Genomic DNA, 19,742 nt, shown 5'->3' with positions numbered 1-19,742 from the left:
AAACTCAGCTGGTTTTGGTTTTTTTACAGGTTGCTTAAATGCTTCAGAACATTTTCTCCCCTCAAAAATTTAACAATGCAAAACAGTCAGAGAACCAAAAGAACTTGAGGGTATACATTCATCTTTTCCTGTATCACGTCAGAGCATAATAGCAGGGCTTTCAGTCCATGCCTATTACCTTTGTATTTTAAGAGGAACAACAGATTTTTTAAACAGATGGGCTTGTGCAGGAAATGGAGATGATCAAAGAACCTGTACTTCGTTCTCCAAAGGCACCATTGCTGCCACCTACAGATGAAACAAATTCACAGCTCCTGCCTAACATCAGAAAATGCTTTACTACACAACAGCAAGAGTTGTAACAAGTATTCCCTGGAGAACAACTCTATAGCTTGAGGGGGGGAAAAAGCCTTGTGATGTTCAAAATAATGCCACCTGAGTTATCAATGACATATAAAAAAATATAAATTTGGAAACCCTCTCTAAACCTTCAGAATTTTCTTTAAAAATAAAAAGCCATTTAAATATACAACTTGGTTTAGGTCATAGCTTTTTCTAATGACTAAATTAAACTTTACTTGAAGACTGAAAATGGGTTGAAAGTCCAATAGCTATACAAATATGCTACAAAAATAGCATAAGAGGGTACCTCAGGATTAGGTAAATACAGGTCTAGTCATAGCTTCTTACAAAAGAGCATAGAGGTAAATGATATGGGGAGAGATGAGAATATTGTGTATGGGGTTTTCTTTACTATTTCAACAACATACCTGCACACATAAAAGCTTCTTTCCTTTGACCTGAAACATCCCTTCTGTTGTCTGTAGTTCAAACTTTAATGAGCATGAAAATAAAAAAAATAAATGTAGTGGTTTCATACCTGAAATGAGTAAATGGGTATCTCAAATAAGTAAAGATTTTTTCAGATAAATCAAGGAAATTGGTCTGAAGGCCTAAATATAGGGATTATCAGCATCAGTGGTACAGTTTCTGGCTGTGGCTTTGTATTGCTATGATCACCTTACAACAGGTACTATATGAGATTTTATATAAGAATAAAACAATCAGATAATATTTAAAGTCCTAATATTAGCAGTTACCCACAGTAATATTACCTGCTTTTATTTCCGATTAAATTATGTTTATTCTTCACCTACATGTAGTTTAAGGAGAGAAAAACTCTACCCTATTTTCTTTAACAATGTCACTTGAAAGGCAGTTAATCAGGGGTTTCAGAGGAGATGCTGCAGAGCCAAACAGGGAAATCTCAGTACCTTGCAGGATCTACAATGAACAGTGCTTACAAACACATTATTTCGGCTTGGATGACAGTGACACAATTTCACAAAATCACAGAATGGCTGAGCTGGGGAGAGACCACTGGAGTTCATGTTTGAAGCCCCCAGTTCAAGCAGGGCCACCTAGAGCCAGATGCCCAGGACCGTGTCCAGATGGGTTTTGAGTAGCTCCAAGGATGCAAATCCACAACCTCCCTGGGCCAGCTCTTGGTCACCCACACAGTGAAAAACTGTTTCCTGATGCTCAGTGAACATCCTGAGCTCCACTTTGTGCCCATGGCCTCTGGTGCTGGCACTGGGCACCATGACAGGACCTGAGGCGATTCCCCTGTGACAGAGCCTGGGCACCGTCTCTTCAGGTTTTTACACACGATGAGATTTTCCTGAGCCTGTTCTCCCCCGGGCTGGACAGTCCCAGCTCTCTCAGCTTTTCCTCACGAAAGAGATGCTCCAGTCCCTTCATCACCTTCGTGGCCCTTTGCTGGACACTCTCCAGCAGCTCTCCAATTTTATTTAAAATGCTGAATCCTAGATAGCTCCTATGCGCCGTGCGGGAGCATACGCAGTTCCTACATCCGCTGTAAGGAGGCGTGACCCTGGATACAGAAAAGGCGCATTTGTCTCTTACAACAAATTTCTCTGGAAAAAGCCGGCAGAGCACGGACACGCCTCTCACTGGGCAGCAGCGAGGCACGGAGAACTGAATTCCACCGAGAACTGACCTCCTGCACGGAGGAGGACTTTATCCGACAGGATCACGACACCGCCGGGAGCCGGGCTGCAGCCTCACGCCCGCCGCGGAGCACGGATGGGAAGGGAAGGGAAGGGAAGGGAAGGGAAGGGAAGGGAAGGGAAGGGAAGGGAAGGGAAGGGAAGGGAAGGGAAGGGAAGGGAAGGGAAGGGAAGGGAAGGGAAGGAGCCGCCCCGCGGGCGGAGCGCGGCCGCAGAGCTTCCGCCCCGCCGCCCGGGCGCCTGGGGGGAGCTCGGCCGGGAGCTCGGCGGCGTCCGCCGCAGGGATGGTGTCGCTGCTGCCGCGCATCGAGCGGCTCTCGTCGCGGGTGGTGCGAGTGCTGGGCTGCAACCCGGGGCCCATGACCCTGCAGGGCACCAACACCTACCTGGTGGGCTCCGGGCACAGGTACCCGCCCTGCCCGGGACCGGGCTCGGCTGCCCCGGCCCCGCCTGGGGACCGTGAGCTGCCTTCGGCTCGAGAGGCCGCTACCGGCCTGCTCCCAAATCCCTTAGTCAGCGCTGAAAGGAGGAAAGAAAGCGCAGAGCGTTGGATTTGAGGAGCCAGTGCCCGGAGGCGGCCTGGGCGGGTGGGATATGGAGTCTCGTCCGGGCAGCCTTGAGCCGAGGCCGGGAATTCAGTGAGGAAAGCAGGCTGTGCCTCAGCTCCCCCGCGGGACTAAACGGTGGCTCCTGCCACTTGTCGCGGAATCGTAAATGTGTGGCCTACATTATTACTTGCCCTACTTTTTAAATTGTTATGCCGTGGGAGTGGAATGTCAGTAGTGGCGTCTGGATATGAAGGCATCCATTATTGCTAAATTTCCATTTGTTGGCTTCTTTTATTAATATTACTTGGCTGTCATGTGAACACTTTTTATTATCTGGTGTGTGTCTCTCCCTCCCTTTTTTGTGGTCTGTGTGTAGAAGAGTCCTTATTGACACTGGAGAGCCAGGTATTCCTGAATATATCAGCTGTTTGAAGCAGACACTGTCAGAGTTCAACATCGCCATTCAAGAAATTTTAGTGACACACTGGCATCGTGATCATACTGGCGGAATCCCTGATATCTGCAAAAGCATTCCGAGTGGTAGGCAGAGATTTCAGATATTGCTGAAAATGTTAAATACATGGCAAGAAAAGCATTAAGCACAGAATGCTTCTGTGCAAATCAACTGGATTATTCTTCTGTATAAATTACATGCAATTTCATGATCCTGCTGCAGTGTGTAGATTGAGTGCAATGAATAATATTAATTTAATTGTAGTACTACAGGTTTTCTTTGATACCTGTGCATATTTTCATAGTGAATTTTACTTACGTGTAAATAATAAAAACATAGATTGCTATCAGCATGGTACTAAAAGATATGAGAAAAACTTGAAAAACTGCTTCTGTTTTACTTGGACAACAATGATAAATTTATTGTTATTTTCACTTTTGTAAAAACAAATTGCTTGAATATTGAAAAAGAAATGTGCATAACTTTGGGATTCCTTACAGGAGCCTGTTAGTAGTTGCTGACAAATTCATAAGCCTCAGAGCATGAGGGGAAAGCAGTAGGGCAGTATGCAAGTAAAATTTGATCTAAAAATATGTATTTCATGTTGACAAACAGTAAGATACATTTCTCTGTTGATATCTGAGAAGAGAATAAGCAGTATGGGTAATGTGGTAATTCTTAACATTGTTGGACTTTGTCACAAGCTTTGTCACAGGCTTAATTTTGTAAAGTTGCCAGGGGCTTATCTTTAATGAAACCTGGGTGCTACTGTAAACAATTGGTGTCTTGGAGACATGAGTACATTGATGTCTTGCTGAGGATTTTGGGCTTGCCAGCCTATCAGTGTGGCTGTAAAGACTAGCAAGGGATATGAATGCCTTTGCTGTCTATAGCTGTTCCAGCCAAGGTGTTTGCATTTTGTGCACTGGTCAGAATGGTAAAATCTGAGAGAAGTGGCAGGTCAAAAAATCTTCATCCAATTCTAGACAAATGTGATGCTTCTGTGAATCATAAAGCAAAATGTAAGGGCAGAAATCTAGTGGCATTGTAAAAACTTGGGGGAATTGACTCATGAGTCAAGAAAGAACATTTGTAAAATATATTACTGATATTTATTAATTCCATTTGTGTTTTTTTCCCAATTTCAAATTTGTCACTGGTACAGAGTGCTGTATTCAGAATCAGTGGCTTTCACTGTTCAGTGGTTTTGGCTCTGGAATAAGGCTGCTCTACAAATATAAATATGATACTTTACAGAATTTGTTGTTTCTAGTTTTGTATTCATACTGTGTGATAATTAATAGTACTTATTCAAAAAGTAACCTGTCTGTGGCATTACCTTGTTAGCAACAAATTCAAAACATCATTTTCTTTGCTTTCCTTAAATATTAGACTCAGAATATCGCATATGTAAGCTCCCTCGTGTCCCTCACTGTGAAGAAACAATAGAAGGAGGACATAAATATTTTTATCTTAAAGATGGAGATGTGATAGAGACAGAGGGAGCCACACTCAGGTAACCATGAATTTCTTCAAGTTCTTTTTTTTTTTCAGAATTCTGACATGTACATGTATCCTAATTCCTAGTGGTTCCCATACATCTAATCTTTTCAGTGCTTATGTGTGTAGACTTCCTGCCATGATCCCGCAGGATATGTTAATACAAAGACATTGTTTTTATGAATGAGAATTGTCAGAAATTAGCCTTCAGATTTAGTCTTTAGACTCAGCAGAGAAATTAACAATATTTCCCTAGAAAAACACTTTCTCCAGGGAAATAAAATTTTAATACTTTCTCATCACACTTACATAATTAGTTACTATTAAAATTTTGGAAGTCTATAGTAGTCTGACTGGATTATTAGCATGCCTTTCTTTTTACTTTAAAAATATTTCCCTAGGAGACTCTCAAACATTTAATACTTAAAATGTTAAATTTTAGACCTTGAACCTATGAGGTTCTTGTAGGCTGCCAGCTTTTGGAGGACTTCTTTCTGTGATGCATACTACCTATAATGTTAGTCTAAATGAGTGTGAAACAGAAAGCTACTGTGCCTTGTGGGGGCACACACACAATAAAAAGGTCTGATCATTCTGTTTTCAGACTCCTTTCTTTAACAAGGCATTATTCTTACACAGACAAAGTTTGCCTGTTTTCTTCATTTTAGATTATATCCCACTTGTAGAATGTGTGACTTGGTTGATTGCAAGGAAAAAAACATTTAAAAAGAAAAGGGATGTCTTTTATAAAAAAGCATTTTATTTTATTAGTATAAAAATAAAAGTAAAAAACATCTTGTATTACATACTGAAGACCTCTCACTACCCTAAGTGGCCCATGTTTAGACAAAAATTTGGAGATGGAAAATATTTTTTTTTAATTTCAAGTCAGCCCATTTTGAAGTTTGTGGAGTACATGTTTTGTCTCAGACATTCTGACTTGCAACAGGGAAGTTGCTATTGGAGAGTCCCCTGGAGGTGGGACAGCACGGTCCTGAGCCAGCTTCCTTTTCTAACTTCAGAGTCACAGTGCCTTCACCAGTCCCCCCACCCCAGCTTGGTGCCTTCACCAGTCCCCCCACCCCAGCTTGGTGCCTTCACCAGTCCCCCCACCCCAGCTTGGTGCCTGGAGGGCTCAAACAGGCCGGCTGTGCTGGTGTGGGAGTTGGGAGCTTCTTGAAGGGTGTTGTAAAAATACAGGGCTTGTAGCCAACACCTGGGAGAAGTTTATTGTGACGATTGGGAGCTTGTTGAAGTATGTCCTAGAAGTGAAGGGCTTCTTTAGCCGACACTTCTGAAACCAAGTAGTGGGCTAGTTTATTCCAGAAGGCATGGGAGTTCCCAGACACATAGTCTGGTGTCCTTATTGATCCTGAAGAGAATTTATAACAAACATTACGGCCCCTACAGGTGAATTGTAACAGGAGTCATGCAGCCAAACTTTATGGTTGGTTAAAAGCAGGTATTCTCACCTGGGTTAATTCAGTAACCACTTCAAGAATACTCCTAAACCCCATCACTGGTTCCAAACCAGCAGTATCTGCATGTTAAATTTTAGTTAGCAACCATCAGGTTTTCAAGGTGTGCCACAGCGAGGGGGAAAGGCATGCTGGCAACACCTCTCCACACACTGTCTGGCCTTCTTTTTCTGCTATTTTTTTCATGTTAGTGGTTTGGCTTCCTGGTGAAATTTCATCAAGAACTGAAGGATACCATGTCCCAAAGGTGAGCCCATCAACTTGATTTTGATGTTGCCTCCACAAGGCAATGGCTCACCTGTTTTCTGCTGAGCTCAGTATTCAGTAGGAGCATCAGATGATGCTGCACTTGTGGTCTCCCAGCCCTGCTTCAGCATGGCTGGGAGCTGTTTAGCCTTGCCCTGTACACCACACTTGGCACCTTCCTGATCACTGTTTTAATGCATCTGCCATTAACAAGATTCTAATGGATATTAGCAGTGATGCTGGTTGGAGTTCTGTTACTTTCAGTCTGCATCAGCCTTAGCATGAGGCCCTTCTGCTTTTCAGAAATCATTGTGAAAGGACACCCCAGTGCAGCTCCTTGGCAGCTTAGGTTACCATATACTGCATACATACCTACTGCTCCTTTGCTGCATGCTAATACACTCCTTGTGCAAGCTGTGGGTCCTTAATCCTTACCATGCAGGTGTTTAATGACCTGCACATAGAAAAGCTGAAAGACTTGCAGGGAAAAATAAATTTTTGAAGACTGAACTTTATCTGGGTCAGGTTCAGAAGTTTGTTGTTAATTTCTAAAAGAATAGATATCATCCTTACCCTCCAAAAGTACAATGTGTATGTCAAGAACTTCAAGTGTTTCAATCTGGAAATAACATGTCAATCTTATTTTTTAAAGCTTCAGAATAACTCCCTCTATAACAGAAATTCTGCATGGCTAGTCAGCTCCTTTAATGCACTTGACACGGTGTGTCATGCAAGTAAAAGCATGCTAGGGATGATTGGTGTTCTCTGGATGGTATAAGAAAATTGATTGGGATTAGGCAAAGTGATACCTGTTTACATCAACTTCTCAGCCTTTTTTGGTCAGTTTTTTCTGATTCTTGTTATGGGCTACTTTACAAGTGTATTAGTTTACCATCATTTTTTCTGGCTTCAAAAACGAAGTGTATATATATATGAAAAACATATGCTTTCTTTGTTCTTTAAACAGAGTTTTATATACACCAGGACACACTGATGATCATATGATTTTACATCTAGAAGAAGAAAATGCTGTATTTTCTGGTGACTGTATTTTAGGGGAAGGAACAACAGTAATAGAAGACCTGTCTGATTACATGAAAACTTTGAAAAAGTTGTTAGAAATGAAACCAGATTTGATTTATCCAGGTAAGTGGTTTTGGTTTTAACTTCTCTCTTTTACTGTGTAATTTTTAAATATCTCCTCTAAGAATTTGAGAACTATTATTACAATCAAACATCATTCCTGATGTCACAATTCAATTTAATAAGCAGTAAGCTAAGCTGACTTGTCATAGTGGTTTGCAAAACTTGAACATTTTCAGTGGTAGGTATCTTTCTTAAATTTCTCCATTTCAGGGTGTGTCTTGTCTTTCTGTGCCCAAAGACTTCAGGGGCCAAAATCTTTCACTGTTGGAATAGTACGGCAGATTTAATTTTCTTTTATTATTCCATCCCTGTCCTTGAATGTTATCCTGGAAGAAAAAAGTAATAATTGTTCTTTCGTTCCTTTTCATACCCACATACACTGTCAATGTGAGTACCCTAGTAATGTTTTTTGAGATAGTTGTATGTCCTTTGCAGTACAGATTAATCACAAACTTGTCTTGGAAAGCTGTAGAACTGTAAAGTGGTAATCTTAGTTAATGATTTAGGTTCAATTTGAACAAGAGCTAGGGGGCCAAAAATGTTCTAAAAATAAGTTGCCTATTCATTCATTGTATGAATTTCCTTTAGTTTTTTTCTCTCTCACTCTCTCCTTCAAACCTTGGGAATGCATTTACTTTTCATATATACCACATGTCTGTTTGACAAGACTACATTTTAAGAATTCATTATGTAACTACAGTTTAAGCTCCTCATTTGCTTTTTCAGAGCTACATTTCAGGTTTTTTTTCTGACTTTTTCTGTCTCATCTTCAACTTCTCATTCCAAGCTACTGTATCTATGTTCTCAGCTGTGCCTTTTTCCATTGGCCATCTATGTTTAGCCTACTTTCTTATGTTCACTCTTAAAATAGCCTTCTTTTGAAGTATGTGTCCTTTAGGATCTCAGCATAAAAATGCTGTTTAAGAAAAACATTCTTACATATTCCATAGATGTGGAGGTTGATGTAGACAGAATAGTGACTTGGTCATATATATTGACTTAACTGACTTAACTAATCAACTTAACTGATTTAACTAACTATTAAAACTAACAATTTTTTAGAAAGTAAAACCAAATGTGTACTTTCTTTCTTTCTTAACACCTGCAAAATGCAGTCTGTTCCTCTAACTGAATTTCTGCCTTCCAAAACCCCATATATGTCCAATTATGTTTGGTTTGTCAATTTTATCTATTGTATTTCACTCTGTTCTTAATAGTTTTGTATCTAGATTACACATTCACCAAGGCTGAACATCTGTGCTCTTTATTTCTAAGTGTTTGCTACTGTTTTAACTGTGTTCTTACTGGACTTGCAATTAGGAAGCCAGTCTGATATTGTGAATTTTCAGTGATGATAGCTAAGTATTGAGATGGTTTAGAACTATTCATCCAGACACCACAAAATGTACATGCAGTTGTGCAAAAAGTGCTATTGCCCAATCAGAACAATTGGTGATACTGTTGGGTATAACTACAGCAGAAATAGTTTGCTTTACCAATATATTCTATATAAGCAAATCACTCTGTGCTGCAGTATTAAGTCTTCATAACTCTTGAACTGTTTCCTCCACCAATGCTTTAGCACTCATGTGGTAACCTCAGAATTACACAAATTTTTGTAACAAACTGACTGCTGACTACCTGAGAGTAGGTGAATTTTGTCACTCCTTCCCCTTCTTTGTTTCTTTTTTAATTTAATGTGGAAGTTACTCTGGCACAACACTCAGGATATCTAATTACAGATAATACTTGATGAGAATCCTTGGGACAAGAAAAGGGCATTTTAGTCAGCAAAAGGCTCCCCATCCTGTAATAATATACAATTTTCCTTGGTAATACAGAAAAAAATGGTACTGGAATTAGGAATCTGTGGAAGATTTCATGAGCCAATTGTTTTCTTCACTTCTGTCCTTTGTGCTGTAATTTAAAGTAAGAGAATCTCACACTTTACAATGTGTTATGAGGAAATAATATGTATCTGTCTGAAATTAAACCTGAATTCATGGAAAGATGGTCAGATTTTGAGAGTGCTTTTCATATGCTCAGAAACATTTTACTTTTACTCAGATATTAATCCATTTATTCATTAATAAATAAATAACTACTGCTGTCCCTGAAAAATGACGGATGGGAAAGTTCCACATCTGGACTTAGTTCCCAGCTTTCTGAGATCATTTTAATGTACATATATGCGTACACAACAGCTACTGATCAGATGATGTAATAGATATGAAGTCCCTTTAACTTTGCAAAATGAGGGTTCCATTTCAGGTTCTGACATTGGTCTTGTAGTCTAAGTCTATTAAATCGCTTGGAAGAGTAGGGACAGGTTTTAAGAATGCCTTGAGAGTCCATGTTCAACCCATAATTTTGATTACTTCAGTGAGATTTCCGTCATTAGAGAATGCAAGAGAATGGACAGTTAACATTACAGTCTCTGCTTTGTATATCTTACTGTGTTTTTTCTAAAAAGTTTTTAAGTTTTAGGTGTATAAATGGTAACAGTAGAGATATTGTTATACTTGTAATTTATTTTGTAAGGAAAAATAGCTTCATATTAAATATGTTTGAAATCATTAAATATAAATGCATATTTTAGTATAGCTTTATGTTTACACATTTCATATCTTGTATTTTTAATACTTAAACAAGGTAAGTTTCAATGTATACTTAGTAATTTCAAACATGCTGGAGTGTGTAAGCTGAGATGTATAAATATTTTGACTTGTAGAAGGATAGACTCCTTTGACACTAGTTCAAAACATGAAAAATCAGTTGCTCTTTTTCTATAAGCTGCCTGTCATCAGGCAAAATAAGCTTTGATTTTAAAGCTTAAAAATTAAAAACCCATTTAATCAGTAAACCCAAAAGTGCAAGTAAAGAATACAGTGATTTTTTTCATAGTTAGAGAACCTCAAAATAAACTGATTTTGATGATACCAAGTAACTTCTAAAAGAAAGCTATAGTTTTTTACAGTAGTTCCTTTTCTATTAATTTTATAAATTTCTTAGAGTGTGCATTCAGAGGGCAGAGCTGGAAGTTGCTGCTGCTACTTCACGTGAGTTGTACAGGCAAAGAAAGAGGAAACCTTGCTGTAAAAAGTATGTGATGAATGTTTGTGCAAGTCAATTCCTCTATAGGTAACACAATAAATTTAATTTCTATGCATGTAGCTCTCATGGCTGAACAATATTTTCTGTCATTTTAATGTACCGTGAGATTTGATTTTTTGTAAAGATTAGTGCTTTACCAATTAAGCCATTTCATAATGTGATTCAAAGACCTTTAAGTTGAACATTTCTGATCTGCCACAGTCAGTCCAGGAAAAAATATGTTTTGCTTATTAACCAGACAGACATAAAATAATAAAATAATCCACCTATAACTTTCCCTGTGCCTTCCATTTTTCCTGCCCTGACATGTTCTGACTGCCTCACTTATTTGTGTCCTATTAATTTTTCTTATCATACTCACGACAGTGTTTCTAAAGGCATAAAATACAGTGTGTGAATCAGTTTTGAAGATTTGTTTGGGAAAAGTTCCCATCACCATTAAACATGTCACCTTGGTGTTTGCCCCAACAGGACAGTAACACCTGAGTCCTTTGTATCAGCCATTATTGTTCAAAGGCCAGTATCAATTTAAATCATTAGTGTCAATATCCTTTGGGGAGTGAAAGACAAGGAAACAGAGATAATACAGTAATCTGAATCTCATCTTTTAAATCTGTTCAGCAGTGAACTCCTTTCCTTTTTTCTAATGGCCTAAAGTAGTCTGCCCTTGCTTTCCTTATTCCATCTGAAGTATTCCCTTTTCCCTGTTCAGACTTTTAATATCCTAGTTTTTCCTTTCCATCTTAATGCTTTGCAGATGCAGACTGTAATAAAGACATTCAAACCTTTTTCTCATTAGTTTTAAATCTACTAGAGTTTACAAAAGAATGTTTCAATTATTCAGTAGTGTACTTAATTACAAATGTAAGTAATAGTGCTCTGGTACATGTGTTTTGATTTTTAGGTCACGGCCCAGTAGTACGTGATGCAAATACTAGAATCCAAAACTACATTTCTCACCGACTTGCACGTGAACAGCAAATTATAAATGTTTTCCAGAAGAATACTGGGAAATCATATACATCCTCAGAGCTTGTAAAGATGGTATACAAGGTAATTGTTGATCAAAAGTTTTCAGATCAATCTAAAGAAAATTGAGGTTAGGTTTATCAAACTTGTATGTAACAGTGTTGGTTTTTGAGTGAAAATCATGGTGGCTTCTTGAAAGGGATAAAAAATATTTCTGCCTGTTCAGAGTTCAATTATGATTGTACCTTTAAATTGTCTCGTTTAAGCACTTAATTGAGGTGAGGCCCACATGATTCTTACAAACTTATTTAACTATCCAGGTCTTAGGCACAGTTTCATAAGACTAAGCAAAAATTAAATAGTAGTGCATAGTTCAGAATGAAAAGTATGACATGACTATTAATTGTGGATTTCCCAAAGTGTGTTTGCAGTCTCCTGAAGAATGGTTGAAAATTGAGTTCTTGATTTATCATTCTGCAAGAGGTTACCAGTGAACTGCAATTCCACAGCAAAGAGAAATATATCGCAGCTCCGATGTTGTATGTGTCTTTAGACTGTATAACAGTACTTTGTTGCTACTTCATCATCCTTCATGTAGCCTCTTCAGCTTTTCGCTGTGGTTGGGAGTTGCCCTCCTAACAAGCAGGGATAAGAGATACAGTGTTTCTGCTGTGGAGGAAGATGTCAAAGTTTGCCAATAGCTGTGGCTCATGAACTGGTCTGTTACAGCTTCAAAGCTCATTTTTAGTAGTTCTGCCGATACACAGTTTCCGAAAGAATGCCTATGTCACCACGAACGTTTTGCAGTGCTGATACACCATTACCTATGGTCATTCAGCTTCTGCAGTTCTCCTGCCTGATGAACTAGGTTTTAAGTATAAAGCCATTCTCGTGTTTCTGTAAATCACAAAGCACTTGTCCTGCCTATGTAAGAATTTTTTCAGTACTATTACAAAGAAATGTATATGCTTTCAAAGTATTCTCAAGGTTCACATTTATTTAACTGGTTTTCTAGTGACTTTTCCTGCCATACATATTATTTGAATAACTTTTTAATTTTCAAAAAGGAAAAAAAGAGTTTTGTGTTTAGGATGATAGAGCTGGAGAGGAGTATTTTGGGCAGTAGTCATACAATCATAGAGTGGTATGGGTTGGGAGGGATTTTAAAGGTCAGCAATTTCAGCCATGGGCAGAGACACCTTCCACAAGACCAGGTTGCTCAAAGCCCCATCCACCTTGTCCTTGAGCCCTTCTAGAGATAGGGCATCCACAGCTTTTCTGGGCAACAGGTGTTACTGCTTTTACATAATAAGCATTGAAGAATTGTAAAAAATATTTTGTCCTCCTGAAGCTGTTACATATTTTTATTGTTTACTCATTTACAGATACTAATTGCTACAGGATATTTAAACCTATGCAAATGTTGTCATGGAATAGAACAGATAGTTATCTATGGAGAAATGCATTATAAATTTGTCTTTAAAAATACTCAGCTACACTGACAATCCAGGGCAGATCAAGATCAGAGGAGAAGTCTTCTTAGTGCTGGCCAAAGTTTCCATCATATAAATGGATAATGCAAAAAACAGAGGAGAATTCTTCTTAGTGCTGGCCAAAGTTTCCATCATACAAATGGATAATGCAAAAAACCAAGGAGAGTAAACAAAAATGTGTTGTTAGACTGCGCGTTTAACTGGTGTAAAATTGATTCACTAACATATAGTTAGTTGTTACATAACTAATGGAATGTTCCCATACCGATTCACAAGAGGAACATCTATGGTAATAAACCATGGGTTCCATGGTTTAACAAAATAATTGATGGATATTTAAATACAAAATGCATATTTTTCATTCCCTTTAGGAAATCCCTGAGAATTTACTTCCAGCAGCAGAACGTAACCTCCTGGTACACTTGAAGAAGCTGGAAAAAGAAGGAAAAGTGTGTAAGTTGTGAATGAAGGGTGGAAGGAGGGTCATTTTCATTTTGATGTTCTATACACTAGTTCTTATGTTATTTTAGTGCATTATTTTCTAGGGCGGAAAAAAGTGCAATTTTTTGCATTAGCTGTCCGTCATACAAATTGAAGTAGAGTAATATACAGAATGGTTGTACAGTATTCACAAACTTTTAGAAAATATTTTACTAAGTATTTGAGTGCTTAGAGCTCAGATTACTGCAATGTATATGCCTTTCCATCTTTATTTAAAACATACCATAGAATACAATCCAATGCCAGCATTTACATCTTCCTATATTTTCTGAAATTCATACCTAAATATGCATGTACATTTTATGGGTTTACATTTAAGTTTGTGCCCAGACTAAATGTTGAATATTTTTGTGTGTATATGTTATAGAGATAATTAAAATCACACAATGTCAATTTTTACAATTTCTGATTAGTAGAGTGCCTAAGTAGAGCTGCTGTATTTAGTTTACTGTTTTTACATTGTGCCTTTACTCTTAACGAATAAGGTCAAGTATTCTATTTCTGTAATGGCCTGTGCATATGGACACATTATTCAGTCAAAGCTTAGGAAAATATTTCTTCCTGTACAATACATAACTGCACTCAGGACTGACTATTTGTAAGTAAATAATAACATGAATTAACAGCTGTTGCAGATTTTTACCATTTACCAACCTGAATAACAACATAAATTAGCGTATTTTTTCAACTTAGACCCTCTGTTTATCTTACTGATAGAATGGTACTAGGTACTAACTGAACAATTGAGACTGAATTTTTGTAATAGTAATAACAACCTGATTTTTATTCAAGGAAAACAGACTAGAGTCACATAGAATACAATCATTACTGAAGTTCAGAAAATGTCCTCTTTGGGCTTATTTTGTACAGAATACCATAGAAACTTTGCCAGCATGGTACTTACTGCAGCAGCTTTTAAATATTATCTCAATTCTTGGTTATTAACATACATCCATGAGCTATAAATTTCTCCAATTTTGTGCTACCAGACTCATCAAGGGCCTGAGGTGCTGTTGACTCTTTATCCCTTCTTTTCACTCTCAAAGTAGTTCAAGCAACCGTATTTTCTGTTGAGGTCAAATAGTAGATAAATTAACTTTTTCTTTAAAGGTAGTCTTCCCTAAAAGAGAGTCTGCATCTTGAATACCCAGGAAATAATTTAGTTGAGTGAGCTACTGATTTAAGGGTTTGTTTTCTCAAAACTACCCATTTCATGTTTACTGAACAAAAATAACTCAGTTTTTCTCAGAAATCACATTTTAGTTTTGAAGAGGGAGCAGATACAGTCATTAATCTTTTCACAAAGTATCAACTACTTGAAATTATTAGAAAGGTTAAATAACTAGAGGGGATGCTAGTCAGAATAATTTGTGGGATTCCCCTACTCCAGTTGGAGGCCCTTGATTCAAATGTGTGTCTTACTTTCCTGGAAGCATGAGATGTGCCCTTTGAAGTTTGTTTTGTTTTTTAAACTTGAATTTGTGGGCACAGAGAATGTGAGAAGCAATTTTTTTTTAAATTCAGGTTACTGAATTTTTAAATACAAGCTTAGGCCCAGACCAATGGTAAATGCTTAACATTACATGACCTTTGCCCATTTTGCAGTTCAAATTAGGGGCATCTGTTGAGGAAGACTGATTCTGTTGATTATGAGCATGTCACATATAAATGCTTGTGTACTCATGGTACTTGCTCATTTGATTTTAATATCCTTTGATGGCCTTTCCACATATTCTGAGATCTTGCAGCATCTCAAGTTTTGTTCTTGTTATGGAGGACTTGAGCTGTAGACATAACACTGTCTTGCTTAATTTTCTCAAAATGTTTTTCCAAAAGAACATCTTGTCAGTATCAATAATGGAGGTGACAGGCATATTGCAACCTTACAAGTGAGTTACTCACTGCAGATGATGGCCATATTGCAGCTGCCTGCTGCAATCATTAATTACCCACTCAATACTAGGGATTGCAGATTTTGTCAGTACGTAATTTTTATAACTGCAGTCGGGAGTGACACTGCCTCTTAATTCAAGCAAAAATGTTGCTCTTCCTACTTAAAACAAAAATAATGTCTTGTAAGCAGGAGTGTGGCATAATGTACATGTGTAAGCTTTATCCCATGGTTGGATATAAATAATTTGGTCATTGTTTCACATCATAGCTGATGAAGAGATAAAAAGTAATTTGGCTATTTTTAATTTAGGAGCACAGACTTTTTTCCATCTAAAGGTTATAAATCTCAGAAAATGCAACAAGCGCTCTGCTACCTCAGATTTCTTAATATCTAGAAAGTTTAATATACGAAACTTTAAATAACTAGAGGATTATTAAGACCTTTTTATTAATCATTCTTTATACTGCTAGGTTACATTGTGAAATAGTTAATGTTTATCACCTTCAATTAAAACTGAACACTGGCATGAAGGAAAGTATTTAATTAGTTTTAATAATGAATGTCATGTGTAGGCATACATATAAATGTACATGTTAAGTTTGGGATAATCAATGTTTATAAATAAAATCTAAGTATTGATTTGTGACTAATTTGGTGTCTTTTTCTTAACAGTACTTGATGAAACTCGCAACTTCAGATGGAAAAACAATTTATAAGTTAGGCAAGATTGCTCAGGAGTGCATTTAAATCTTCATGGTTGCTGTATGAAAAATCATAACAATGAGCTGGAAAGTGAAAACTAATTTTTACTTAGTTTTTAAAAAAGTGGTAACCATTTTAAAGCAATATTACAGTAAGTTAACTGATGTTTCACATTCTACTGTATTGGAATTTTAAAATACCTTGGTGGGTACTGAGTTAATAAAATTGAACGAGTGTGAAGAATTGAATCCTGCCTTTGTTATAAAGTGCTGAGTTTCATCATTGGTGGCAAAAGACAAATAGCAAGATCTTATAAACTTAATATTATAGTATCTTAAAGCAATATTATAAACTTAATAAATCACATATATAAAAGAAATCTCTAGTAAAAAAAACAGAAAATATGTTATTCTAAACCTGGTTTCACCTGCCTATGCTTCTCAAAAAGTAATTTTCTATTAAGTTATTTGTACATTCTAAAAAAACAAGTTATTTTTGCTAACAGGTATAATACTGGGGTTTATGTTCCTTTTCTAATTCAGCTGACTGTGCTTGCCTTTGCTGGTTCCTCAGTGCCACAGGTTTTAACAAACACTGAAAGTAATTCTAGACTTCTGGGGTTTTTGGTGGAAACATCATTTCTATGGAATTCTTTCAAAGAATTCGTTAATTTTAACTAACGCATGTCAAAAATGCACAGAGTTGGAGCAGACTTAAATTCTTTGTAAGATTCTGCAAGAATGTGATTAAAAAGCTGTATAAATTGAGATATTTATTACGCGCCATATGACGTTTTGCTGTTAATCCACTTAAAGTAGAAATATTTTAACTAAGAGGTTGTATTTGGTTGTAAGATATTGTACAGTGTATTAAGATATGTTTGGAAATTAATTTAAACTGCAAGTTCAGTTCTCTGTGAACATTCCACTTGCAGAATAGTACATAAATATTTCTTTACGTTGTCTGTTCAAAGTGTGAGACATTTGGTGATATATACATTTCTTATAATATTACTCAGCCTTAAAAAACAAAAGCAGATCTGAGATATTTGAAAATATCAAGGACAAATATATGTCCTTGAAAACCTTAGACCATTCAATCCTGTACCCTCATTTGTGAAACATGCATATATGTTTGGGTCCTTAAGGCATATCTTAATAATTGACATTATTTTGCAAAGTTGATGGCATTTGTTCTGATCAGCTGAGACAAATCAAAAACAAAAATACTCACAGGAACCCAAAACTGAAATGGGAAATAATTACTTTCTGTAAAAATTATGCTTCTTTCATGCTTCACTGATCTGAAATTTGGCCACATCATGACACATGCTCACTTTTAACTTTTTAAACAGTGCCATTAATTATCAGTGAAATGATGGTTTGCTGTCATGAGATCCGAGAACCTAAGACAGCAGGAAATTGATATGAAGAGGTGATGTCTCATTACCTTTCTGAGATAAAGAAGAAATCTAATGTCACTTAATGATTTTCTTCTGTTTTACTATAAATTTTGAAATCATGGAAATGGCTTTAGAATGCACTTAAAGAATTGTTGAAACTTGCTGGTGGTAAAGAAATAGAAAACTCCATGTCTGTGCTGTGCCACCTGACATCTTCAAAAAAAAAACCACAAGGAAAAAGGCTGTTTAACCAGACAAGTAATTAATGATTGTGTATGGTGTCTTTGTAATATTAAGAGCAGAAATTGGACTGTTACTAAGATGCATATATAATAAAGGATACTTGGCTATGGCATCCTGAAAAAGTCTCAAGGCTCCTTGTTGATTATCATGTCTAATGCAATGTTTATTTTTAAAAGGTGAAAATGTAAGATATGCCATCTATGTACAAAAAGGAGAATTAGCCCTTTCACATGTACATGTTCATCTGTTGAGAATGCATTAAAGGTTACAAATAAAAAGAGGGGAGGGGGCTATTTCTATTTTAATAGGTTAGAAAGACTAATAATACCAGTTGCTGGGATAACTTTCTAAACAGCTGGGGACAGAAGGAAGCACAAATCATATTTCCAGCCTTCCTGCTAGCTAATTTCAAGAACCTCTTCTGAAAAGCAACATCCTTTATTACATTTAAGACCTAGACATTTGATGGAAGATATCTTTTTTGAAGTTTTCCATTCTGTTCCTTGCTGATTTGCTTATTTATATTTGTTTTAAAATACTTTTCTTGGTTCTCTCTCTAGGCATGCTTGATGGCACATAAATTCTATAGAAATTCACATAAATTCAATAGAAATTCTAGAAATAGAAAGCTGTTTTTGTCTTGTTACTGCAGGTGTCATAATATGCTTCCTGTCAAAGTCTCCATGATCTTGCCACCTGAAACGCTGTATTTGGTTTGGTTGGGAAGGTTTTGGGACTCACACACGGTGGTGGCTTCTGTGATAAGATGCTAGATGTTGACTCAGATCGTAGGGAACTTGCTAAATAATGTGATCAGTTTGAAGCCTAGTGTTGGAAAACATGGATGTCTGGAAAGAAATGTGGCAAACAGACCAGCCACCCGTGCCAAACAGAAGGTTGAGGGCTGACCATCCCACTTTGCCTAAAGTGCCTAAAGAGAAGAGGAAACTCCTGATAAAAGGAAGGTGTGGAAACTTCAGGTGAGGCAACAGGTTGCCTTGTTTTCCATTTCAGTGTAGCAGTTTACAGTGTATCATCAGGACTGACACACAGCCCAGCTGAAACTGAGGGGCCTGTATGACAGGATATCTAGCCAGGCACTTGCTGATTAAAGCTTGAGGAAAGCATGGCTTGTTCCACTTAAGTCTTGTTTGTTATCTTCTTGGAGATGAGATGACCTGATTTCTTTGAAATCTGAGGTGGGAAATAGATGCAAACTTATACTGCAAAATAGAGTCCAATTTTTAATCCAACCCACTGTATTTCACAGGTACAGTATGTTCCATCCATGACTATACTGTATGCAATCAGAGATACACATTCACATTGATGTTGTTGAAATAATGTCGTGCTTAATTTACATTTACACAGTACTGGTACACTCAGAGGATTAAGGCATTTATAGAATACAAAACATTTTGGGATTAAAATATCAAGGCTCCTGTTTAAAAAAATATCCAGCTGTGAAGCGAAATTTTTTCTGTAGCTTTTTCTGTATTTTTAAGTGTCCTACATCTCCAGGCACCAAATATAGCTGTCTCGTTATAAATTCATAGAAATTCTTTGAGCATTTACACAGCTGATGAAGGTGTTTCATAGTTGAAAAACCTGATCTTGCACTGATCAAGCTGTTCCATGAGTCACTGCTCCATGCAGTTGGAAGAAATGAACCTTTTTTAAACAGCTCACACAATGAATTTGGTCCACACTCTCAATTCTGGCAAAGCAAAGCAATACCTAATAGCTGCGCCTTAATTTCTTGCCCTGTATTCACTCATAAGCTGCCGGCAGCAAAAGTCATTTTAACAACACTGAATTTCACCTATAAATTAGTCAGTTTCTTGATATTTCTTTTCCAAATATCCACGAGGATTATCTGCCAAACAGAAGTTTTAACAAAGATAGCACGAATTTTGCGAGGGTTTAAGGACCTCTGAATTCAGCTTGGATCAGCGTTCATTTCTCAGACCTCTTCTTTCACCGTTTTAACCTGACAGGAGCCTTCTCTTCTGGCTGGGGCTT

At 37.2% G+C, this 19,742-nt stretch overlaps 1 protein-coding gene across 2 annotated transcripts; it reads left to right on the top strand.

Annotated features, from left to right (window-relative positions):
• Positions 1-2: 2 nt before the first annotated feature.
• On the top strand, positions 3-17,842 carry LACTB2 (lactamase beta 2). Of its 2 annotated transcripts, none has more exons than XM_031504040.3 (7): positions 3-2,436; positions 2,955-3,118; positions 4,425-4,548; positions 7,224-7,402; positions 11,421-11,569; positions 13,350-13,427; positions 16,046-17,842. In XM_031504040.3, the coding sequence occupies exons 1-7, from the start codon at positions 2,315-2,317 to the stop codon at positions 16,118-16,120; spliced, it is 891 nt and encodes a 296-aa protein (XP_031359900.1). In that variant the 5' UTR covers positions 3-2,314; the 3' UTR covers positions 16,121-17,842. The 2 variants fall into 2 exon arrangements, with proteins under 2 accessions (XP_031359900.1, XP_021399049.1); XM_021543374.4 differs by having other exon boundaries at positions 13,350-13,431.
• Positions 17,843-19,742: the final 1,900 nt, after the last annotated feature.

This window comes from Lonchura striata, chromosome 2 (assembly GCF_050655825.1).
Source record: "Lonchura striata isolate lonStrDom1 chromosome 2, ASM5065582v1, whole genome shotgun sequence".
NCBI classification, from domain to species: Eukaryota; Metazoa; Chordata; class Aves; order Passeriformes; family Estrildidae; genus Lonchura; species Lonchura striata.
This window is presented reverse-complemented; position numbering and strand designations above follow the sequence as displayed.

What these genes read in the sequence shown, in the direction of transcription:
- LACTB2 (XM_031504040.3), top strand. Translation starts at nt 2,315, where the DNA reads ATGGTGTCGCTGCTGCCGCGCATCGAGCGGCTCTCGTCGCGGGTGGTG. An exon ending in CTGGTGGGCTCCGGGCACAG is followed by an intron (nt 2,437 to 2,954) that starts GTACCCGCCCTG and finishes GTCTGTGTGTAG; the next exon opens with AAGAGTCCTTATTGACACTG. An exon ending in TTGTAAAGATGGTATACAAG is followed by an intron (nt 11,570 to 13,349) that starts GTAATTGTTGAT and finishes CATTCCCTTTAG; the next exon opens with GAAATCCCTGAGAATTTACT.